We start from the raw sequence: 26,177 nt of genomic DNA, 5'->3' as shown, positions 1-26,177 counted from the left end.
GGTAAAATAGTCATTACATTTTAATATACTTTAATATATATATTTTTATAAATTTTAATAGATATAAATGGAATGAATTTCACAAGATTAAAAAAAATATTTACCATAATTTTACAATTTCCTTTACTATAAGTAAGTGTTTGGATCTCCCAGAAGAAACAGTAATTTACAAAATGCTTCCCAGCATGCGTATAGTTTGATACTGTAGATTAGGCACAGGTAATGTATCTCCTACATGAGAAAGCAGAGACTTTCAAAGCTACTGTAAGACTAATTGTATTTTTTTAATATATTTTTCTCCTCAGTAATTTGACAGCAGTTTCAAGCACAGCGAACTATTAAAATGATCTCATAATGTGTTCATTTAAAAACTGATTTTTTCTTACTAAGGCTTTGAAAGTCTCATAGCTTCAGAGGGTGATCTTCACTTCCTAATCTATAGCATCAGATTGTCAAAATAACTGCTCTCTAATTGTTAATTAGTCTTTATTATAGCTAAGACATTTAATTTTTAAAGGTGTAATTTATTCTTCCTGTTAATTGAATATGGTGATCAGAATATTTTTGATAACATACAGAAATTTTCTGCTCAACAGAAAGATGCTCAGTTATTAAACATTTGAAACAGAGAGGTCCTTCCTGGTTAAAACACCTTGAAGGCACTAAATGCAGACAGTGGTTAAAATTGTTGAGCCTAACTGGCCTAACTATGTTGCTCGCTCCTAGAACAAATATGTACAGAACCACTGACAGATAAAAAGAGAAGAGGAGGGACAGGACATTTTTTTTAGCTTGCAAGCAGATAAAACACTGAGACTTGATAAAATGTGAATTATACTATAATAATTCACAACTTGCTGGGGCGATACACCTTGAAAGCTGTGCCTAACAATGCACCTAAGTATGAATCATTATAGCTTGTTTTAGTGCTTTATTTACTTGATGTATGTTACTTAGCATCAGAACGATACACCCCAGATATTTATGCACCTTGATATTAACTCCTTTGTGCATAAGCTTCTCTTGCAAAGATTTAAAAGGGTGATAAGTGGGGCCTTTATATAGACGCCCATCAAACAAGGAACTCGTTCAAAATTTAAACCTTGTGCAAGTGTTATTAAACTACTCCCAAATCTAGTTATGCAGCTATATCGCCTTGTGCAGTGGATTACTTAGGGCATGGCTACACTTTCAGATGTAGAGCACTGTGAATTAAACGAGCCCTCAGAGAGCGCAGTAGGTAAAGTGCTGCAGTCTGTTCACACTGTCAGGGCTTGGCTACACTGGACAGTTGCAGCACTGGTGGTGGGTTTACAGAGCTGCAGCTTACTCACCATCCACACCTGCAAGGCACATACAGCGCTGCATCTCCCTGGCTGCAGTGCTGGCTGTACTCCTGCTCTGCCTGGGGTATAAGGATTGCAGCGCTGGTGATGCAGCGCTGCTCAGCAAGTGTGGCCACCAAGAGAGCTGTAATTGGCCTCCGAGGTATTCGGAGGTATCCCAGAATGCCTGTTCAGCCACTCTGCTGTTTTGTTGTGAACTCTGGGCTACCGGAGCTGCTTATCTAAAAAACAAACACAGCTCATTTGCTCGAGCAGAGGCAGGGAGGGGGATTCATTTGGAAAGTTCACAGTTTGCTTGAGGAGAGAAGCAACACGGCGGGGGGGGAGGGAGGAGTCAGTTTTGGAGCAGCTGCTTATCTGGTCTGAAGGCTATTTGCATTTAGTGAATAAGAGAGGGGTGGGGGAAGGGATCGAAACTTTTAAAATGATTGAAGGTTGGTGCTGTGTATCTTCCAGTCCTTAGAACTTGCAAGGCAGGGAGCTGACACAGTGTCAGCTCCAAAAATCCACTCTCTCTGTCTCCCCCACACTCCCTGTCACACTCCACCCCACGCCCCTCTTTTGAAAAGCATGTTGCAGCCACTTGAACGCTGGGATAGCTGCCCATAATGCACCACTCCCAACAGCGCTGCAAATGTGGCCACACTGCAGCGCTTTCCCTGCACAGCTGTACGAAGACAGCTGTAACTCCCAGCGCTGTACAGCTGTAAGTGTAGCCAAACCCTCAGATTCAAGCGCACTGGCGTGGCCACATTAGCAGCTCTTGCAACACCACAGAGAGCAGTGCATTGTCGTAGCTATCCCAGCACGCAAGTGGCTGCAATGTGCTTTTCAAATGGGGGTAGGGTGGTGTGGAATGTGACAGGGAGCGTGTTGTGTGGGGATAGAGAGAGTGGGTTTTTGGGGTCTGGGAGCATGTCAGCATGCTGCCTGGTAAGTTCAGACAGCAGTAGACCCCCACTTCCCCCCATCTCTTTCTCACACACACATACACACACACACACGAAGCAGCCTTCCACAGTAATGGTTTCTTTGTCCCAGAGCAGATAACCATGCCAGTTGTCAGAAACAGAGCTTTGAAAGGGCATACCCGCATTCCTGCAGCTGATTCCAAAACAACAACAAGAGTGCCACTTGACTTAAGGGGATTATGGGACATATCCGGAGGTCGATCAGAGTGCAGTAATGCAACACGTTGTTCACACTGACGCCCTGGCGTTTTAGCCGGGGTGCAGCAAGCTCTATGCTTCTCATGGAGGTAGATTACCAGGAGCACTCCAGCTGCAGCCTCCAGGCACTCTACATGCCTTGCCAGTGTGGACAGGTCGTGAGTTAGAGCACCAGGAGCTTCTTTAATGCGCTCTAACTGGGAAAGTGTAGCCAAGCCCTTAGTTCTCACAAATTCAGTTCTTGGACAGGGAACCTCCAAGGAACATCTAGGTGCTGCAGAAAGGGGTGTTGCCAGTTCAGCAATGGCACCCTTCCTGTTGAATCAGAGCACCACCAAAGTCTAGCGGGTATTCTGCTGCTGGAGGCACCATCCTGCAGAGATGTATGGTAAAACTGAGGTCCTGACCACTTGTGATCATTAAAGGTTTCATTTTGTCAGAGCAGTGAATGCAAGTTTTCAGGGCTTGATTGGATACTATAGTAAAGAGTAACAAAGTGGATTATTTGTATTAAACCTCATTCAAAGCTCTCGCAAAAAGTGCCAGGGGATCTTTAATGACAAGACATGTTTTATGTTGCAGCTGAAACACAGTCTTTCCAGCAGCACAGCACAGCTCTGCTTTCAAAACTGTGTAGGGGCATAAAGTTCTGTACTGAGTCAGGAGTTCTGTATTGCCAATTACAAGTGTTTAAAAACAAGGAACCAAAAATCATTGTGAAAAAAGGGGGGTTATTTTCATTTGCCTTCTGGGTTTTGAGCATTTAGGATTAACTGGGGTCACATTTCTCCGGCTCTCTCTGCAACCTTGAGGGCTAGAAACTTGCTTAAAAAAAATAAGAAAGAAAGAAAAAGAAAAAAGAACGCAAGCTGAGATGCTCACCTAATCACATACTTCCAGGGTTTTTAAGAGTTTAAGAAAAATACCAAATATAGTGAGATTCATGATAAAAATCACGAGAGCTGTCAACACAGAGTGCGCTATTGCTGAATTACCAGCACTCATTCCCCAGTGTCCTAGGTTTCCCTTTGCCGTTTCCAGCCCTGCTCAGCTTGGGAGAGCTTAAGCAATCGCAGTCTGAAGGTAAAGCTGCAGGTCAGATAACACCTGGAAGTCATTAATGGATTATATATAGGCTCAAAAGACCAGTTCAGGCCACTTCTTATGTGGTGCCATGTAAAGGTGCTTGGCAAAATGCAGGATTAAATTATCTAGTTGGACTGTAACAGCAGCCCCTTGTTTGTTTATGCGTAATGTATGTTAAAGCTACGCTTCTACTGCCTCCATAGGCAGGAGATAAACGCTCTTATAGCTGCATTTGTATTAACCTTTTACTTACAAAAACGAGACGTCTGAAAAAGATGGGGGCGCTCAGAGTAATAATGTTACTTAATATAAAATCCTGGAATAATACTTTGCACTTCTAAGGCGCCTTCCGTCTTAGGGTCACAAAGCCCTTTGTTGACATTAAAGACGATCACTTCTCGCCAACGTTCTCAGACAGATGTGTATTATTAGACCAATTTTTCAGATAGAGAAACTGAGCAGTTAAGGAGTGTGCACATAGGAAATCAGCAGCAGTGACACCACAAACACGACACTGCTCCTGAGCTCTAAATCACAGGATTTCTCTTTCTTCCCAGACCTCCACCCTGCTCCCCATACTCAATTCAACAGAAAAGCCAAGACTCTTGAGGGCATCTATTCTTGCCTCCTGCATTCACAACCCACACTACTGAGAGTGGTGTTGCCAACAAAAAACTGACCAGCTGATTAAGAGAAGATTATGGAGTATTGGGGAGTGGGAGCGGGTGTGTGTGTGCTCACTTTACTCGTATGTTGTGTAGCCCCACTGCCCTATTGTCGTCCTCTTTGTTGTATAGAAAATAAGCTTTTTGTGTTTGTGCAGCCCCCTTGCGTAAGGTGCAGGCTGCTGGAAACAAATTTTAAAATGTAACAAAACGTGGGGGGTTACACAGGTGCCATCAAGGGAAAATAGGCCCCCTTTGTAAACCAAGCAGCTGTATAAGACCTAAAATGGAAGAAGAAAGCCCCACTGACACACTGCATATAAAGCTCACAGGATACTTCAATGCAGCATCCTTTTGTCTCCCCGTTCAAAGTACTCCAATGCCTGACAGAGTTTACATAAATACAGGATACAACTTCTCCAAAGAGTTTTAATCAGGAATTTAATTTCCCAATTTCTCCTGCTAACGATTCCAAATGTTGCTTGGACAAATATCTTGCATCTGCTGCTAGATAGTCTGTTTCCTCTGGCATGGGTTTGGGACTCTATTCAAAGACTAGTTTGCAGGGAAGCTAGTTTCTAGGAGAGGAATGGTATGAGAACCGAATGAACCCAAGTGATGTACTGAGTTGGATTCCACTGCCACGCATCTAACTGCTGACAATAAGATGCACCAGAACTGAAGGTGACAAGATGCTAACCTGCTTGCTAATTCCTTTACAGTTATTTCTAGAACACACAAAAGGTTAATTTTTTAATACATTTAAGCAAGGTTTGCCCTGAAGCTAATACCCTGTGCAGAGCTGGGTGATTTCACTGAGAAGCAGAGATCTCCCTAGACGAACTTGGACTCTACACGACTCTACTTTGTAGGTCAGAGTTGATAAGTTCTCTCAGAGAAGTCTAAGCAGATTGGAAAGGAGCCAAGAGGTGAAAGTTAAACCAAAGCAGTTTTTTGAACAGTAGTATTTGCTGTTCTCTAGGATATAAAGGTACCATCGCATTGCTGGAAAGCACTGAATTCTTCAGCATTCTGCTCACAGAACACAGTGAAAATATACAGGAGTACTAAAGAGCAACCAGAAACGTACCACCTTTAAAAGAGGTGCTGAGGAGAACCAGGGAATTCCATCTGAGTGAGTCTTACCTAAATTAATAGAAACAGTAGCTGAAAGATCATCATAAAATATCTAGACTGAACGTGATATGCTAGGGATACGTTAGCAAAGCTACTGTGAAAGAACCCACCCTCTTAGAATTCATGCTAAGGGATAAAGGAGACTGGTATATCTAATTTATTTGGATTTTCAGATAGGCCTTTGATACAACCCCTTACAAGGGGTATTAAAAAAACTAAATAGCCGCTGGGTAAGAAGATCCTGTCAGATTAAAACTGGTTAGGAGAGCTGTAGAAAGAAGTGGACATCAGCTGAACATTATATACTAGGTTATTTACCTGCTAAACTAGGTTTAACTCCACCACAAAACAATGGCTCCCAAGAGCTGCAACAATCACCAAGTGCATGATTTTACAAAAATGGAAGCGTAGACTCATACCCAGAATAGAGCAGCGGTATTTGAACCTGTCTGTGTTCACAGCCAAAGAAAGAACAGCTTATCCCTGTGAAGAGCCATTATAATAGATACATTTCTAGACACCTTTAGATAAAGAATTTTGAGATGGTTCAAAGACTGTCAAACTTTCATTCTACCCAACTCCTCTTTTTCCGTATCCCTTGGTCCCATCCTTCCCTTAGTCATGTATGTCTTCCTGATTTTATTACTGTTACTGAGCAGGTTATGTCTATGTGGTACTGTCCAGTTTTGCAGCTTTGACAAGTTGTATAACTGCACTATTGCATAATTCTATTGGAGACTCTATGATGCATGCAATACTGGAAACAAGCACAGAAAGGTAAATGATTTACACCTTGTATCTTTCGTTGTCGGTTTCTTTATGAAGATATAAAATGAATCACAAATCCAACCAACCACACATAAGAACATAAGAATGGCTGTACTGGGTCAGACCAAAGGTCCATCTAGCCCAGTATCTGTCTACTGACAGTGGCCAATGCTGGGTTCACTCCCTCTCGGGCACCTAACAGGCAACGATCAAGTGATCTTTCTCCTGCCATCCATCTCCATCCTCTGACAAACAGAGGCTAGGGACATCATTCCTTACCCATCCTGGCTGATAGCCATTTATGGACTTAACCACCGTGAATTTATCCAGTTCCCTTTTAAACGTTGTTATAGTCCTAGCCTTCACAACCTCCTCAGGTAACGAGTTCCACAAGTTGACTGTGTGCTGCGTGAAGAAGAACTTCCTTTTATTTGTTTTAAACCTGCTGCCTATTAATTTCATTTGATGACCCCTAGTTCTTGTATTATGGGAATAAGTAAATAACTTTTCCTTATCCGCTTTCTCCACATCGCTCATGATTTTACATACCTCTATCATATCCCCCCTTAGTCTCCTCTTTTCCAAGCTGAAGAGTCCTAGCCTCTTTAATCTTTCCTCACCCTCTACCAAACCTAATCATTTACGTTGCCCTTTTCTGAACCTTTCTAGTGCCTGTATATCTTTTTTGGAGGTGAGGAGACCACACTGTACACACGTATTGAGATGTGGTTGTATAAGGCAAAAATATATTCCTCAGTCTAATTTCTATCCTCTTTTAATGATCCTAACATCCTGTTTGCTTTTTGACCGCCTCTGCACACTGCATGACATCTTCAGAGAACTGTCCACGGATGACTCCAAGATCTTTTTCCTGACTGTGTGTAGGTAAATTAGCCCCACATCATATTGGATGTATAGTTGGGGTTATTTTCCAATGGCAATTACTTACACTTTATCCATATTAAATTTCATTGCCATTTTGTTTGCCCATCACTTAGTTTTGTGAGATCTTTTTGAAGTTCTTCACAGTCTGCTTTGGTCTTAACTATCTTGAGCAGTTTTGTATCATCTGCAACTTTGCCACTCACTGTTTACCACTTTCTCCAGATTAAATATGAATAAGTTATAGTGATCTAGGACTGACCCTTGGGGAACACCACTAGTTACCCCTCTCCATTCTGAGAATTTACCATTAATTCCTACCCTTTGTTCCCTGTCTTTTAACCAGTTCTCAATCCATGAAAGGATCTTCCCTTTTATCCCATGACAGCTTAATTTACATAACAGCCTTTGGTGAGGGACCTTGTCAAAGGCTTTCTGGAAATCTAAGTATACTATTCCACTGGATCCACCTGGTTAAGATGTAAAAAAAGGTTAATTTTCAGCATAGAAGGACGTTAGTAAAGAAATACACCAAGGTTCCATACCATTATTATTAATATTTCCACAAGGCTGAGGCCCCACTGTGCTAGGCTCTCTACAAAGATATAGTAAATGACATTCCTTGCCCCAAAGAGCTTATAGTCTAAAAGGACCAGTGTTATTTATGACATTAGTAATATCCTGGATCTAAAAGAGGGAGACTGAAAAGTCTGCAGAAAGAAAATTATTTAAATTATATAAGAATAGGGATTCTTGGCATTGGGCTATTAAAAGAGATTGTTGGAAACTTTCAAAGGACTTAACAAAAATCAACTGTCACATTTGCCCAGTGTAGATAAATGCAGGATAATGCACGTTGGAAGGAGCAATTTTCAACTACTTCTGTGCATTGACTGGTTCTAAATTAACCGTAAGCTACTCAGGAAGAAGACCCAGGTAACACCGTGCACAGCTCAAAACATACACTCAGTCAATCTACATGAGTGGCCAACAAAGCAAAGAAGAAGTTAGGTTGTTTTAGGAAATGTTAGAGAATAATCCTGAAAACATTTTCATATCGCTATAAATTGAAAACATGCCCTCCCCGGCATACTGCAGTTGGTTCTGGTTGGCTCCTCTTTACCCACACGGGGTCTCAAACAGAACACAGCAGAAATGAGAAAGGTCCATAAAGGGGCAATGAACATTATTAGAGGCATGGAAAGACTTCCGATAGCAGAAGAGATATGGGATTCTTCAGTTCAGCAAGGAAATAAATAAAAAGTGAGCCGATAGTCATATATAAACCAAATGAAACAGAGCAGGTAAGTGAGGTACTCCATTATATCCTCTCTCAGTATACAAAGGACATGGCAGTGAAATTTTCAAAAAGCAACACATTTAAAACTGATAAAAAGGGAAATTCTTTATTCTTTGTGTAATTAGCCTGTGGTTCTCACAAAGATTTAAAAAGAATTAGATATTTATATAAATAAGAAGAATGCCTATACCTACCCTAGTCAGGATAAAAATTCATGCTGAATATCAATTTTTACCCATAGCCGTATAATCATTCAAAGTGTCTATTTTGGGGGGAATGGGAGGGAAAAGGGGGGGGCTATAACTTCATCTAAGCAGCCAATCAATGTAAAACACAGATGGATTTTTGATCTGATCTGCTATAGCAAAGCCAGTGCTGCTAGGACAGGACTCTCTTCATAAGGTCTCATCTGAAATCATAGATTTCCTGCTTCTCCTGCATAAGCAGGACGGAAGAATACTGAAGTGCCTGGCCTAGTACTGGGAAAAGATGGGAGAGTGTCAAGATAAGCTATGGGGAGCTTCCCATTTTAAAATGTATTGTTATAGAGTCAGGTAATGCTGCTGTCATTCAGACTGTTACAAAAAGTGTTACCAGCAGTTAGCTACAAGGAGACATATATATATATATATATTTCAATAAAACAAAGAAAATTAAGTTACAAAAGGCTCCAAAAAACTCTCCCCAAAAGAGAAATAACCCATTAGGTTCAAAATCTTACAAGACAGCATTGCCTGATGAGCTGTTTGAACGTAAATTTTAGTATGTATTATATTTTACTGTGTGCAATATGATTGGAAAAACTGGGATTTGCTCATTACTGATTAGAACAGAAAGCTAATTGCATAGTATACAAGTCTAAAAAGGAACAGGCTCGATATAATCCAAAATAAGGAAGGCATTACCTAGTAAGGATAATACAGCTGCTCCTGCATAAAGCGGTGACCCTGAGCCCAAGCACTTGAACTTTTCAGTAGTAAAAAGCACTTGCTGTTATGTCTAAACTGTGACATGTCCTTTTATTCAATATGTTATATAGGTGCCTGCCCTGGAGGATCTCAATAGCACTTCACAAATATGAACAGCAAATAATAAATTAGTTAGCCATTCCTTCCACAGGCCTCAAAGCATGTAACGAAATGAGCCTCTGACTGGGCTTGATCCTGCAGAACTTCAAAAGATGCAAGTTAACTGCAAGACTTGAGGATCCCTCAATTGACTTCAATGGGAGTTATGGGCCCATGGCATCTTGCAGGAGCTATTCACCCTTCTCTGGATCCTGGTTACGCAGATAATTATTTTAGAGATAGGGAAAGCCAGGCCCAGAGGGGTTCTGTGACTCACCCAAGATCACACCATAAGACAGTGGCCAAAGTCTGACTGTTCGCAGGCCCCAGTTCTATCCACTTGCTCATGCTGCTTCTCCAAAATGAAGCTGAGGAACACAAGTGGAATTTCTGAGCTAACTAGTGACATCTGTGATACTGACAAGAGACATGCGTCTGACGAAGTGGGTATTCACCTACGAAAGCTTATGCTCCAATACGTCTGTTAGTCTATAAGATGCCACAGGACTCTTTGTCGCTATTGACAAGAGAGCAATGTTCTGTCTCTACCAGTAGGTGAAGAGAATGAAAACCAGTTCCTTCCTGCTCCTTTGCCAGGCTGGGAAGGGAGGAACAAGCAGAGCCCTAAATTTAGATTCCTCTTGAACACTAGACAGGAAACAGGGTATGTCTACACTGCCCTGCAGTTTGTGTGATGGGGGGTGCAAATAGCAGAGTGCACCAAAGGGCTGCATTGCAACTCCTCCATGTGGATGCTGCAGGCACGAACTAAAACCTTCCTACTTTGCATTAATGTAATCTTCTTTAAACAGGATTACATTAATGGTTCCTAGTTCTCATTAATGTAATCCTGTTTGAAGAGGATTACATTAATGTGAACTTGGAACTTTTTAGTTCATGCCTGCAGTGTCCACATGGGGGTGTTACAGCGCTCTACTTTGGTCCGCACTGCTATTCACACCCTTGTCACCCGATCCGCAGAGCAGTGTCAACAAGCCCTTAGATCCCCTGTGGGACCAATATCAAGGTTCTGCAACAAACCATAACTCATGGGATAAAATTAACAAAGGGAATTTTCCTATTTCACAAGCTAATAGATCTCTTTCTCCCAAGGGAAGCAGTGGGAGCCCAATGCTCTGGACAGTGACAGTAATAATGCTCATATGCAGAATAATTTTTTAATAATGAGCATCAGGGCAGACATCACTCACTCCTCACCATGGGACTCAGGCTTGCTTATTCTGCATGCCAGCAGATCCTGGGCGCACAGCAGAAGGTACTGCAGTAGTCATGCCATGCAACCAGTGCACAAAGCAACAGTGACTGCTTTTGGAGGGAAGTTGGTACAGTCCTCTGTAGCCAGTGGGATGGTCATTGTGACATGAGGCCACTCCAGGTGAGCAGAATGGGTAAGAGGGGGGAACTACTGAGGCTTAGTTATTTTTGATTGTTGGTACCTTCCCTAATATGTATGTGGGTTCATCTACACTCCATCAAAGGTGTGACTGCAGCATGTGTGAACATACCCATGCTAGCTTTGATTTAGGTAGCTGAAACAACAACAGGGAAGCCACAGCAGCACGAGCTGTACAACCCTGCCTGAGACCCTGGGGATGCACTTGAGTGGTTAGCTCATACTGCTGCAGCTTCACTGCTATTGTTATTTGAGCTAGCTTGGGTACGTCTGTGTGGTACAGTCATACCTGTGACTGAAGGGTAGCGTAGACACGCCCTGTGTGAGTCTCCCAGGCATACAGCTCAAATCCCTTCTTCTGCTTCCTCATCAGGTATAAACTCCTCATCCTCATCTCCATCCCCCTCTTCCACTCTCTGCTTTACACTCCTTTCATGCAGTCCCTGTAAGCCTGGAAAGGCATACTTATGTTTACTGGTCAGTTGAAAGTCAGGCTTTCTCCCTTCCCCACTGTAATGTAGAAATAATGAGGGGGCGACGGGACAGGAAAGAGGGAAGAAACAAAAATAACCCAAAGCAGAACAATGAAGCTACCTAGACCATCCCTCTGCCACTGATGGGCTGTCCCTTCAAATTCTTTTATTTTTATTTGGGGTGGGGGGGAGGGAGAGGAGGCAGCCGGGTGTGGAAGAATGAGCAATGGTTGCAGAGTCTGGAAGTCTAATCCCAGCTCTATTGCCAATTCACTTTGTGGCCCTGAACAAGTCGTTTCACGCTTGACTCAGTTTCCTGTCTGTAAAATGGGGATACTATTTACCTACACCTCTGAAGGGCTGTGAAGATTAATCAGTTAATGTTTGTGCAGTGCTTTGAACTTGTACACGCCAAGTATTTTTTAATGTCTTGACTGATTTAACCAGATCCTAGTCTAGGTCTTTGTCTAGTATAGGCTGATTTAACTATATCATTAAAGAAAGACAGCACACAAAGAACAAAGCCAACGCAGAAATAAAACCCAAAACCCAAAACCTCAAAACCTTATTACTTAGTAATCCATAAATAAATAGTGCCATACACACATTAATTGCATCGTTCAATTAATATAATAAAATAATAATAATAAATGGAGATATATCTATCTCCTAGAACTGGAAGGGACCTTGAAAGGTCATCGAGTCCAGCCCCCTGCCTTCACTAGCAGGACCAAGTACTGATTTTGCCCCAGATCCCTAAGTGGCCCTCTCAAGGATTGAACTCACAACCCTAGGTTTAGCAGGCCAATACTCAAACAAGCATGTTCCCACTTCATAGAATTGTTGTCAAAAGAAAACACTGTTCCTCCAAACCGACAATGGAATGCATACTTGTATAAAGGAGGTCATTTTGACAGGGCCTCTACAGAATGCCTTGAAATGGGTACGCCCTCCCAAACTGATTCGGCTGCCACCACTAGATGGCACAGCATTAATGAAAAGCCTGAGTTCTAATGTATATAATTAGAGGGAAAAGCACAGTCGTGTGTTAAAAAAAAAGCAGAAATGGTTTCATTTATATATATATATATCCATTCCTCAGGGAATTTTCAGTCTGACAGTTCTAATGAGAGAGGCTGAAAAAAACAAGAGTGATTTTGATACTGTGGAAAGACTCTTTGGGACTAGATGTAATAGAGAAAAACACAAACCTGCACAAGAAACAGACTTTCACGCCTAACCTCAGGTTCCACCAAAACGATTACTATAACCTTAGCTTTGTTCCCAAAAGGAGGGTGAACCATACACCACCACCACACATTAAACTCAACATATTTCATGAGCAGCAGGCTAGAGAAGAGGTTGATATCACTGGCAAGGCAGCATGAGGGAGCTCGCATTGCAGTTGTCTGAACCACACCTCGTTTGCAGTTAAATATAGAACTTCACTTTCCGGAACTATTGCTCCTCTTAACCTTCAGAGCATAAATATTCAGAAAGAAATTTAAAGAAAAAAAAAAAAAGAAAGACAGACCTTCTAAATCTATTGTCCAAAACCCAAGCCTAACAGCTAATCAACTGTCCTGGGAGAAATTCCAAAAAATAGCAAAGCCAGGAGAATTGAATTATAGAACCCACAAGCAGCATTCTGGAAATCCAGAATAAACTGATTAGACCCTTTGATACACATGCACTGTATATAACACAGCTTGAAAGTACCCGCACAGGGCCTGATTCTGATCTCACATAAACCAGTCTGACACCAAGTGTACCTCCACAAGAGTTACAGCTGCTCTACACAAATCAAAACCAGGAACGCTGCCAAATGAAACCATCACGTTCCTTATGCAGTTCAAGAGCCATATCCGGAGTGGTGCTGAACACCCGTAACACCCATTCAATGCGGCAGAGGTACTAAATATGTGATTTCAGGATCCTTTGTATACACAGAAACAAACAAGCAAAATGAGTGTGGAAGGGACAGTTCTTGGTGTGTCTGATGAAATTGATAAACATGGCATGTCGGCTGATCCTCATGATTCAACTATACTATGCATCTGTGACCAAAGACACATTTATCTTTGGCACAGCAGTCAGCCAGCCAATGCTCACTTTAACTGCGCAAAAGCGACTTCACACTGTCATTCCTGGGGCAAATGGAGATGATGCATTTGGTTAAGGGGACACACCGGGTCACTGGAGCCACGCTGCACTTTTTAAAAGAGCATGTCTTGACCTTGGCCATGAATTGGTTGTCCCAGTCCACACAGAGTTAACTCAAACAACAAAGAGTGTACAGGAGAACAAAAACTGCACAGTAATGCTCATACAAATCTCACATGTAAAGCTAAAAGCATCCAAGAAAAGCCCACTTAAAAGCAGCCACTATGCGCTCTATTGGACACACCAACAACACTTTAGTGTTCTCCATGAGTGGCACATCAGAACTACTGGGTGCTATGAGGACACAAAACAATGGAACATACTTCTAATTGGGTAAGGAAAATCCTTTGGTCTACTGAGTTGGGCCAACTGCCTCCACTAGCGGCCAAATCCCAGAGATGAAGAAGCAAACCACCAGTGTAAAGCAACTAGATCATTGTGCAATCTTAAACGCTATAAACAGAAGCAGAAAAATCCCTTCCTGTTCCCAGTGATGATCAGCACTGGCCGGGCATCAGGAAACCTGCTTGTGTAAGCATATATTACGAGTCATAAAATCAGTGGGCCTGGGACTGTGGTAACATGTAAGTGTATCCTGTATGCAACATCCCTGGGCTCCTACTCAGGTGTCTCCCTAGCTTTAGGCAACTTATTTGCACATGTTAGTGATTAGTGTTTGTTTACAAAAACTCTTGCTGCACTGCAGCAGCGCCTAGAGTCAGGATCAGGGCACCATTGCAGTACACACTGTATAACCACACAGCAAAACACAATCCCTGCCCCGAAGAGCTTACAATCAGAGACAAGATGCAAGGAATGAGCGTGGCAAACAAAGGAAAGAAGGCGTGGAAGGAGGGGAAAACAACAATGAAAATAAGATCCAGTGGTTACCCAGATATCCTACTGCACAAGGTGGTGGTTTATGATAGTTTAAACAAGGGGTAGGAAACCTATGGGATGCGTGCCGCCTTTCACTGATTTTCAGTGGCACTCACACTGCCTGGGTCCTGGCCACCGGTCCGGGGGCTCTGCTTTTTAATTTAATTTTAAATGAAACTTATTAAACATTTTAAAAACTTTATTTACTTTATATACAACAAGAGTTTAGTAATATATTATAGATTTATAGAAAGAGACCTTCTAAAAACATTAACGTGTTACTGGCACTCGAAACCTTAAATCAGAGTGAATAAATGAAGACTCGGCACAGCACTTCTGAAAGGTTGCTGACCCCTGGTTTAGACAAACCAATTTTAACATTCCTTCTAATGCACAAAATTGCCCCTCCCTTACTGAGGTACAGCCAAACCATTATAGACTGATTTCTTGCAGGGGTCAGAGCGGAGGTGAGTCTTGAGGAGGGATCTGAAGGAGAAGAGGGTAGTGTTTAGCACTGTCTTTTTGTTCTTTGTACAGTGCTAGCACAATGGTGTCTTGGTGCAGAGCTAGGGCTCCTGGGTGCTACAGTCATACAAGACAGCATAATAATCATTGCAATGGGGGGGGAAGACATGTTTCCGTGCCCTAAAGAGCTTCAATTCTAAATCAGAGAGACCGCACAGTACAGACACAGTGAATTAAAGGTCCAAGTCTCAAAGTGGTGCAGAACTGCAATACTTTGCTGTCACTTCCCAAATATCACCTTGCAGAGGAACACTTGGTTCTAAAAGTACTTCACAACTTTTTGTTTTAATGCTAAACCTCTGACCCATTATATTTAAGGGACAAAGTAAGGAACGGGGAAGAAAAAGGAAGAGGAAAACACCACTGGAGTGACTCTCCTACGGGTCTCACACTATACTAATTACTTGCCTAGTTAGTGCAAACTCCGCTGAAGGTAGGGTGACCAGACAACAAGTGTGAAAAATCAGGACAGGGGCAGGGGTGGTGGTGGCGGTGGGTAATAGGAGCCTATATAAGACAAAGACCCAAATATTAGGACTGTCTTTATAAAATCGGGACATCTGGTCACCCTAGCTGAAGGCTACAGGACTCTGCATTGATGCAAGGCTCTGCACTATTAGCTTCCAATAAAGGATGGAGCCTTCCATTACACAGACTCTTCAGGGCAGGCACAGGTTTATCATTTAAGAGAAGCATTTATGAGGAACAGATTTAACAAATCTCAGTGGTGGAGCGTCAAGAGAAGACTTGGGAGACAATTGCTATTTACTGACCCCAAGACTGCATAGCCTCACTTGTGTGGATTGTCTCATTACTTCACCCAGACCATCCCTGTGAGTAAAACACGTTTGCTTGAGGAAGGGTGGCAGCATTGAGCCCCAAAGGTATTTAACATTTGTGGTCTCAGCATCAGTAAAAGCAGGCTGTCTCCTGCTACCAACTCCTGTTACGTGACAGAGCCCAGTGTCTGAGTGAAGGAAAGGAGAAGTCCTTTATACAGTGGACGTGCACTCACAAATAGAGAGCACATATTTCAGAACCTGCAAGCGGTTGAGAGCCTCCATCTCCCCAGATTTCTTTAGGAGCTGAAAGTGCTGATCCCTTCCTGGAGGTGTACAACCACTTTGCAGGATCAGGCCCTTGCTATGTCAGAGTTAGGAGGCAGGCATCAATGCGCATTGGAGAGCATAAAGCCCTATGTGAATTTTTGAACGCCATAAAGTTTGGAGGCATGATTGTAGCCCTCACCAAGTGATCTGCTGGGTGTGCAAATGCCATCGATACTATAGCGATGAGCGTGACGTGCATGAATAGTTTGATTATTGCCAGTGCACTAGGCACTTCAGCTGCCTTTATGAAAAGGAGCTGAACCGTTCCTTATTGCAACATCTCCATAACACGTGTATCCTATTCTACTCCCTGGGGATGAGCTGGAAGATGGCATGAAAAGTACCTACAGCTTTTGACTTTCATGGTCTATGTAATCTTTTGTGCTTACAGGTTAAAATTCTGGGGTGTTTCATATTTTATTATTTACAATCCCTTAATCTTCCCTATGTTCTAGAACACGTCTAGCAGGAAAACAGTACACACAACAGCCCAAATGCCACATAGTAGAGAGGCTTGGATATGGAGGTATTTGTCCAAACCCAGCAACATCTGCAGGATCTTTTGTGCCCTAACTGCAGATTCTCTTCTCAAAAGGGTTTGGGCCTGTTGCTGTGTGGAGCTTCCAGATTCTCCTCTGGCTGCCAGCACAAGGTGCTCACAGACAGTGCATTACCAGGTACTAGCTTAATGCCCGGTGAACCCCACACTCCAAAGTTGGAAGAAGATTGAATGGGGGGGAAATATTGCCTCCCAGCAATTTAGCCTTTACAAAGAATAAGCACTTACCCCTACATGGTCACTCTGTACAGGCTGGGCCTTTCCCAGCTGCCAATTTAGGCACTAGAGAGATTCTGAAGTGAGCAGAGGGCAAAGGCAAAGCGTGCAGGCAGCAGGCAGACCTTGCTAGGAGAGTGCTTAATTTCTGAAAGGCTGAGGAGCTGGGAGTTCTAACGACCACTTGCTACTCTGCTTATGTATTTGAATGGATCTACCTTGCCCTGTACTGTTGCCTGCCAACATCCAGGGCTGTAACAGGCTTCTGGGCAGGGAATTTGTTACTTATCAGGCAAAGCTCTCTTACACAGCACTGTAAGTGGACAGGGTGCTGTACAAATGCCAGCATAAAATAGGATACTAGTTTTAGCTATCTGAGGTAGGATCTGCAAAATGGAAAGAGCTGCACCATACAAAGCAAAGATCATTCAGACTCCCATCTAGACAGAGTCTGAATTAGCTTGAATGAAAGCTCCCTGGAAAGCTGAGGAACAGCTGAATGAAGACCCGGAAGAATCCACAAACTGAACCAAGGGCAAGGCCTCCCGAGAGCTATGAAGAATGTTCAGCATGATCAAGAGGACTATGGCACGTAAATGCTTTACATGAAATGGGGTGTAATACTTCCTCCTAGTTCTCTGAAGGAAAAAACATGTCCAGGTAGCTAATTGGCTTGCACACTGCTGAAGCACACTCACGATAAAGCAGTTGTTACTCATCAGAGCAGGGACAAATAGTATCTCAATCTACTTCCATTTAATGCACATCAAGGCCTTGGCAACCCCAAGGAGATACATACCTTTCCATAACTGCCAGGCACTCCTTTCTCCATGTGAACCGACTGCCTCGCCGTAGTCTGAAGGTCCCAGAGGTAGCTGTGACTGGGGGAGGCGTCTGTCTCCATTCTGGCTCTTCTACTGGGATTGGAGCAGGTCTCATACTTAATGTAGCCCCTAAAAACAAGAATAAATACTGTTTCCTAATGGACTGTAAATCTTGCTTCTCTTCTCAGTCCTGCTAATAAAGAAACAACTGACTGGGGAAGCCATTTAAGCCAAAGATAAAACACTACCAACGAACACATTAAAGACACATAAGGCCAGATTGTGTCCTCACATAGGGAAGAATCAGCAGTTACTCTGTTGAAATCAATAGAGTTAAACTGGTCTAAGTCAGAGGAGAATCAAGCATGGAGTCTTCATTATATCCACTTTGGAAGAGGCAATTTGCCCTCATCAAGATGACCAGCTTCATACAGAATGTCTGAGCTACGCTCAGCTGGGACCCATTCCGGCTTTGCTTTGTGTTCTTCTCATGATCATAAGAATGGCCATAGTGAGTCAGAACAAAGGTCCATCTAGCCCAGTATCCGGACTTCTGACAGTATACTGAAGTTAGGCTTACCAGCCTGTAACTGCTGAGATTGCCTCAGGGGCCTTTTTTAAAGATTGACGTCATATTAGCTATCCTCCCGTTATGTGGTACGGAAGCTGATTTAAATGATAAGTCACATACCACAGTTAGTTCTGCAATTTCACATTTGAGTTCCTTCAGAACTCTTCGGTGATACCATCTGGTCCTGGTGACATATTACTGGTTAATTTATCAATTTGTTCCAAAACCTTCTCTAATGACACCTCTATCTGGGACAGTTCCTGAGATTTGTCACCTAAAAAGGAGGACTCAGGTTTGGGAACTTCCTTCACATCCTCAGTCGTGAAGATTGATGCAAACAATTCATTTAGTTTTTCCGCAATGGTAGGGTAACCAGACGTCCCGTTTTTAAAGAGATAGTCCTGTATTTAAGCCCTCCTGCAGGTGTCCTGACTTTTTCTTAAAAATGGGCAAATTGTCCTGTATTTTCTGTCTTCTTCCCCTCAGTACTGATGGGGAGGGGGTGTCCTACTGAAGGGGGTCCTGCTGCTGGCCGGATGCCTACTTGCCAGCCACCGGCCCACCAGCAGTGAGTGGGGGGGTCTACTGGCCAACAATGGGGGTGGGTGTGCAACGCTGCTGGCGGGGAGAAGATGCAGCGCACGGGCCTGGCCGCTCCCCATGCTGGTCTGCCAGCAGAGCTCCCACTGCGTGCAGGCTCTCGGGCAGCATGGCCCTGCCCCATTTCTGCCCGGCACTGGCTGCGCACTGCAGTAGCTCGTGTGTGTGGGTAGGCGCCAGGCGGCAGCCAGTTACATGTCACCTCTGCAGCCCACCTATTGGCCCTTTATGTGCTCCCTGTCCAATCCCTGCTTTGCCCCCATCCAGCTCCGCTGCTCCACCACATCACCCCCCACAGAGGGCATCCCACGCCCAGTGCTGTGCCTCTGGCTGGGCCGGTGCCCCAGGAAAGCCCAAGATCCTCTAGCCCGAGACGCTGGCCAGGAGGAGCCGAGCCCTGCATGTGCCAAAGCCCCGCATAGTGCTTCATCCCCCCTGACCCCGCCTGGAAGCAGCTCCTATCCCTTTCCTCCTGCAGTGCTGAAAGGATGCTGCTGGCTACATTCTGGGGTGAACTCTGGCATAAATCTGGGGAGGGTTGGCATGTGACCTTGCCCCTCCCGCCACCCCAGCCCCTCTGTGTTGCCTCAGGAAGACATGGCACGAGGTACCAGGAGAGGTGGGTCCGTCCTGGGAGCCCAGTCAGACATGGAGGGCGGAGAGCACCAGGCAGGGTCAGTCGGTCACCCCTCCGTGTGAGAGAGGTGTATGGGAGTGTGTGTGGATAGGGGTGTGTTTGTTACCCCTCATTGTGTGAAACCTAGAAACTTAAAGATAAGAAGGTAAATAAAATAATCAAGCTACACAGTATTTCTTTTTAACAGGGGCTCAGTCAACTTGATGTTAATTTGAATGTTGGTACTGCATAGTTCTGATTGATTGATGCTGAACTCACTTGAATTCCAGTAATTTTACCAGGTGTCCCATATTCAGAATAGGGAAATATGGTCACCCTATGCAATGGCCATATCCCCCTTCACTGCTCCTTCAGCATCTCGACCATATAGTGGCTCCATTGGTTATTTAGCAGGCTTCCTGCTTCTGATGTATCTTAAAAAAAAATTATGCCATTACTTTTTGAGTCTTTGGTTAGATGTTCTTCAAATTCTTTTTTGGCCTTCCTAATTATATTTGTACACTTGACTTGCCAGAGTTTATGCTCCTTTCTATTTTCCTCAATAGGATTTAACTTCCACTTTGTAAAAGATGCCTTTTTGTCTCTCTCTGCTTCTTTTACTTTGTTGTTTAGCCATGGCAGCACTCTTTTGGTTCTCTTACTATGTTTTTTAAATTGGGATACATATGTAATTTGGGCATTCATTATGGTGTCTTTAAAAAGTTTCTATGCAGCTTGCAAGGATTTCACTTTTGGCACGGTGCATTTTAATTTCTGCTTAACTAACTTCATTTTTGTGTAGTTCCTCTTTCTGAAATTAAATGCTACCATGGTGGGCTGCTTTGGTATTTCCCCACAACAGGGATATTAAACTGTATTATGTTATGGTCACTATTAGCAAGCCATTCAGCTATACTCACCTCTTGAACCTGATCCTGTGCTCCATTTAGGACTAAATCAAGAATTGCCTCTCCTCTTGTGAGTTCCAGGACTAGCTGCTCCAAGAAGCAGTCATTTAAGCTCTCAGGAAACTTTGTCTCTACATCCTGTCCTGAGGTAACATGTACCCAGTCAATATGAGGATAGTTGAAATCTCCCATTACTATTGAGTTTTTGATTTTTATAGCTTCTCTAATCTCCCTGAGCATTTCACAGTCACTATCAGGTCAAGTGGTCAGTCAGCGGTGTATTATCGCCTAGGCCAACAAATTTGCCGGGGCGGCAAATTTGCTCGTGACCCCTCCCCAACTCCGCCTCTTCCCTAAATCTCTGGCCCGCCTCCTCCTCCAAGCGCAACGTGCTTCCCTCCATCCACCTCCCTCCCAGGCTTGCCACGCGAAAGTGCTGGGAGGGAAGGAAAAGCGAGTAGCAGTGTGCTTGGAGGAGGCAGAGCAGAGGTAAGGTGAGGTGGGGCCCGCGGGCGCAGGGAGTAACCGGGGGGGGCCGGGAACCGCTGACCGCCCCAGTTCATCTCCGCTCCACCACCATCCCCCGAGCGCCACAACTCCCCTTCTCTCCCCTCCCTCCCAGGCTAGCCGCGCAAAAGCACTGGGAGGGAGAAGCGAGTAGCGGCACAATCAGAGGAGGTGGAACAAAGGTGAGTTGGGGCCAGCGGTGTGGGGAGTGACTCGGGGGGTGGGGGGCAGGGAACTGCTCCCTGCCCCAGATCACCTCCACTCCATCACTGCCATCCCCCCAGCACGCCACAACTCCCCTTCTCCCCGCTCCCTCTCAGACTTACTGCGGGGGAGCAGAGGTGAGCTGGCAGAGGGGGAGCGGGGGCAATTTTTTGAGGGCCTAGAGGCACCATATTTGTTAATTTGCCACTGTGGTCAGTAATATATCCCTACTGCTATATTCTTATTACTCAGGCATGGAATCACTATCCATGGAGATTCTATGGTACAGTTTGGTTCATTTAAGATTTTTACTTCATTTGACTCCACACGTTTTTTCCCACTTATAGTGCTCCTCCTCGACCAGATCTGTCCTTTTGATATATTTTGTACCTTGGTATTACAGTGTCCCATTGATTATCCTCATCCACCAAGTATATCAATATCCTCATTTAATACGAGGCACTCTAGTTCACCCATCTTATTCTTTAGACTTCTAGCATTGGTATATAAGCACTTAAAAATGGTCACTTTTTAGCTGTCTGCCAGTATGTAATAGAGTGAAGGGGGTGAAGAACCTCACATGGCTTAACCCTAGCAATGCTTGCCCTACATACTGTTAATGAGTGGAGAACTCACTACCAGCTTTGGCTCTATCAGCTGCCCAATGACTATTTTCCTTACTGAGGATCAGCACTCTGAGAAGGGTGAAAGTCTCCTGAAGAGTTAAAACTTTCTCCTGGGTAATTTCAGTAGTAAGTAAAGCACATCCCTGTTAGTCTTGCGCACACGAGGGCAGTGTCTGGGGAAGTTCCCTCAGCCCTACATGCAGTAGCGCTGTCTTCCTCCCCCACTCTATGCTGTAGTTTATTGCTGTGCAAAATATTTACCCAGTTAAATGTGACAACATCAGCTGGTTGCACCATCATTTCAAAGTAGGATTTTGGCCAACTTTTACCAATGTTGGTGGACGAATTTGTACATTCTAATGTTTCCGAAAAGTATCTGACGGACACAGTCCTTCAAAACACAGAATTAATGGGTCAGCAAGAGTGGGGAAATGCTAGCGGACCCTCCCACAAGTGTCTTACTAACAAACCTCTCCCTGACCAGGAGCTGAGAGAGCAGAAGCTCCCTCCACCTGCTCATAAGCAGGCAATTGGTTAGCAGTGCTGTCTCAGAAATCAGATAAAAATGAAAGAGGGCATTTCAGTGATGCTTAACATCAAGGTAACAGCTGCAGAGAAATGATATTATGTTAGTGTGTCTAAAATGTTTCTTAGGTAAAGGAGAAAAAAAATGAATAATTTTTTTTAGAGCATAAATCTGCTTCCATGTAAATCAGGCGTTGATGTATTTACTTACTGAGTATATAATGCCTTCTTGTTTTTTGTTTTGTTTTGGGTAGTGATAGCCTTGGTGGTCAATTCACCCATTTCTCTTTTCCATGGGGCCACATCAGTAAAAGCAGCATCCTGAAGTTGGCAGACACTGGAGAAATGTTTTGAGAACTGGGGATGAATATAGGCCACCACCTCAACACATGCACATGAGATCTGGCACAAGGAAAACCACACAGGAGCATCAGGTGCTTGGATCTCAACTGGTGATAGGGGAAGTGCTGTTCAGCATAAGCACTGCTGGCATGATCGTTGGTGAAGGAATCTGAGAGAGTTTCTCCTCTGAGTCCTTTGGTCGCTTGTCCTTTTAACCTGCTGCCTCAAAGCATCACTCTGATGTTCTGCCCACCCGGCTCTGCTTCTATAGTTTCTCTAAAACAAAGGCACAGCATGTTCCATACTAAGGGCCAGATTCTTCAATTATACCAATGCACCTCTGCATGCAGATCTAGTTTACCTGTACAGTTATGGGTGCATACAAAAGCCTATGACAGATTACAAGATCTGGCCTTAAAACCAGCAGATTTTTAAAAGAAGGGATACTGCTATGTTTTTGGCTGAGTAGAGCCACAAAGTTAGGCAGCAATTAAGTAAAAGCTCTGAGAACTGTGCCTTGGTATACACATCAAAAGGTGAGGAGCTCTGTACATGAAGAGAGATAAATTGTGTGGGATAAAGTGTGGGGAAGCCCTATCCATAGAGCATCCATTAGCATCTCCTACCATCATCCAGTGCCAGATGTGACCTTGCAATGAAATGGATGGAACTAACTGGTTCCTTGGAAGGACCATATCTAGGTATCAGGGAGGAGTTCAGTCTCCATCGCCCTTTCAGTGTTTGGCCTTTGTGCTGAAATTGCCAGCTAGGTTACCAGTTTATTTGTTGTTCCCTTTCCCCTAAACGCCATCTTCTTGTGTGTCTGTCCTTAGACTGAGAACTCCTGGGGGCAGGGACCATGTCCTCTTTCTACAGAGTTTAAAACCAGAAAGAACAACTGGATCATTGATTCTGACTGCTTGTAAATTTCACTCTGATGCCCTTATGCTGAGCCCAATGACTTTAGTTAGATTAAAGAATTTCAGTCCTCAAGAGACTAAACTATTCCATGCCACTGGCAGAGAACAGGAGAGACCAATGTGTCACTAATGTCTGGGGTTCCAGCAACAGTAAGGAATTGATTAGGTGAGAGATGCCCAGATGATCCTAGCTAGCGATCTATGCCCTATGCTGCAGAGAAAAGCAAAATGCCCTTAAGGTTCCTGACAATCTGACCTGGGGGAAATATCCTTCCTGAGCCCAAATTTGGTGATCAGTTTGGTGATTTGAAACTGCAACCTAGGCTCTCTGCAATTTAACAGACAAGCCTATCATTTAGGAACAAGCTCTTCAGCGCAGGGATCTGTTTTCTGTGAAAGGCTTAGCACACTTGATGCACTATTAAAGAACAATCATACCATCGCCGCCCCAATACAAAGCTCCTGGGATAGCCAGCATCTTACTTTTTTCATAAGCTTTTATTTTAGAGCCAGACAAGGGCTCCTATGACATTAAATTTATGGAAAAATGCTACATGTTGCTGACAACTGCCTCTCTTCAACCTGGCAGCACACACAGCCTTGTCCAAGATGACTATTACTGCCTTCCTATTAATTAATTGGCAGGAAGGAAAAAAAACAACAGCTTAAACGTGGGCAATCAGACCCCACATTGTAGTCTTAACACACCATTTCTACAGCCTGCCCGGCTTTGTCACAGCCCAGACAGAGAGAAGGTGCCAAGGTTACTAAGCCATGAACATCTCACATTGCCTCCTGCTCCCAACCAATCTATTAAGGCCAACCTTAATCTTTTTATTTCAAAACATGGGCACAGGAAGATTTGTTAGAACAATGCAAGATTTCACTGATGCAGTAATGCTTAAATTTGATTCCAAAACACATTTATGAAGTGCCAAACAGGTGTTCAGCCCTTCACAAAACATGACACGGCCCCTTCCCCCAAAATGCCCCATCTCAATAAAAAAACCATCACTGTTAATTAGATTAAATGAAAGACATTCCAATGTCAACTGATCTTAATATTTTGCACTGATTATTTCTTTACACAAAATCTGCCTTCACCCTGATCTGCAACTGCTTCCATAAAGAAAAACACAAGCGCTAACACATAAAATGACCTGTGAGTTTTGCAGCATTATCATTAACTCCGATGTCCTCTCTTCCAGAAAACCACTGATCATCGAGTTGGAAGCAAGATTATTATGTATAGTAGGAACAATATGGCCCTATTATTGCATCAGAGTTAAAACATTTCCCATAACTATTTTTATTTCACAACAAACTAGTTTATCTGAGGCTGTCTGAACAACAGTAACAAGCAAAGACAATAGAAAGATGTAGAGACTATCCATGGAGAAAAACTAAACAGCAAAGAACACATACCAAAGGCCAGACAAAGGTGGGAGTCAACAAAACTTTTGGAGGAGGTGAGCCCGCTTCTGTATTAATAGCAGCAAACATTACAAAATCTTCTTGTTCTAAGGCTTCAGAACACACAATTGCTAGATTAACAGATGCAGGACTGTATGCGAGTGATTTGCAGCATAACCCACCTATGCAGCACTGCTATATAACTAAAAAGAAGAAAAAAGAAGTGTCTCATTTTTTGCTGTATTTCTGATATGTCTCTGTCTTACAGTAGCATCCAGAGACTCTATCATCATGTTGGTGCTGTACACACATACAATAAGAAACAGTCCCTTCCCTGAAATGCGTACAGTCTAGATAGACAAGTCAGACAAAGGAAGTATTATCCCCACTTTACAGATGGGAATGGAAGCACAGAGAGTTTAAATGACTTGCTCAAGGTCACACAGCAAGTGTGAAAGCCAGGGACTGAGCCCACATCTCTTGGGTCCAGTGTCTTAACCACAAAACCATCCTTCCTCTTGAGGTCCCAGGTTGATTTTATCTACCTTTCTGGCCCTTCAAAACTGTTCCTGTTCTACAGGAAGGGAGTGTCTTTTTCAATGTTACTCAGCTGAATTCAGCCTGAGAGATTCCAAAAAGGGACAGGTCTGTAGATATAAATTCACCTAAATAAGAATTAAACTGAGAAAGAGAAAGTAGCTCCCATGCCCCACTGTCACCAAAGAACTCCCAATTCCCAATGTGACACCACAGCTCAGAGTAAACGAGTCACGGAAGGGAAATGGATACAGTTGTCTTTCCAGCTGATGGCACTGTAGGGGAGACAGGAAGAAGAAAAACAGACAAAACAAAGCAAGTCTCTCTGTAGAAAGTTAGAAAACGGAAAAAGTACATGCTGATAACTTAATTTTGTGAGTTCTTCGGAAAAAGGGCTGCGTTTTACTGAATGGTCGTACAGCACCAAGCACAACGTAAGTTTCTTCAGGCAAGAACCACATCTCTATCTATATGACATATTCACCATTAGCACTCAACCAATACATATTAATTATCCACTGGCAGGCCAGTCTGGACTGCAATACAATCGGTTGCGTGGCAACAGCTCAAAGCAGCGGATTGTCCTAAAAAAATTAAAAAATCCCCTCGAGTGGAAAATTCGAACAGCTATGGAAAAACAAAAAGGTTTTTCCAAGTCTCTCTAAGTAAACTGAATGTTCTGTTGGTCCTAAAGGGAATTTAAAGGCATCAATGCAATCCCTTGGCATAGATAAGTGTCACTTTGTCTTTACAGTACTTGAAAAGGCTGTGTAAGGTCCCTTATGAAAAACCAAAATTAAAAAACCCCAGTCAGCGGCTGTTCAAG

The 26,177-nt window shown here is 43.5% G+C and overlaps 1 protein-coding gene across 12 annotated transcripts in view; it reads right to left on the bottom strand.

Annotated features, from left to right (window-relative positions):
* HMBOX1 (homeobox containing 1) overlaps positions 1-26,177 on the bottom strand; it is a 164,928-nt gene that overhangs the window by 44,260 nt on the left and 94,491 nt on the right. For all 12 annotated transcript variants that reach the window (XM_032782718.2, XM_032782708.2, XM_032782712.2 and 9 more), the window contains one exon: positions 17,558-17,711. In XM_032782718.2, the coding sequence (XP_032638609.1) occupies positions 17,558-17,711 (154 nt within the window). The remainder of the gene's footprint in view (positions 1-17,557; positions 17,712-26,177) is intronic.

This window comes from Chelonoidis abingdonii, chromosome 3, assembly GCF_003597395.2.
Source record: "Chelonoidis abingdonii isolate Lonesome George chromosome 3, CheloAbing_2.0, whole genome shotgun sequence".
NCBI lineage: Eukaryota > Metazoa > Chordata > Testudines > Testudinidae > Chelonoidis > Chelonoidis abingdonii.
The sequence above is the reverse complement of the archived record's forward strand: the minus strand, read 5'-3'. Positions and strand labels throughout refer to the sequence as shown.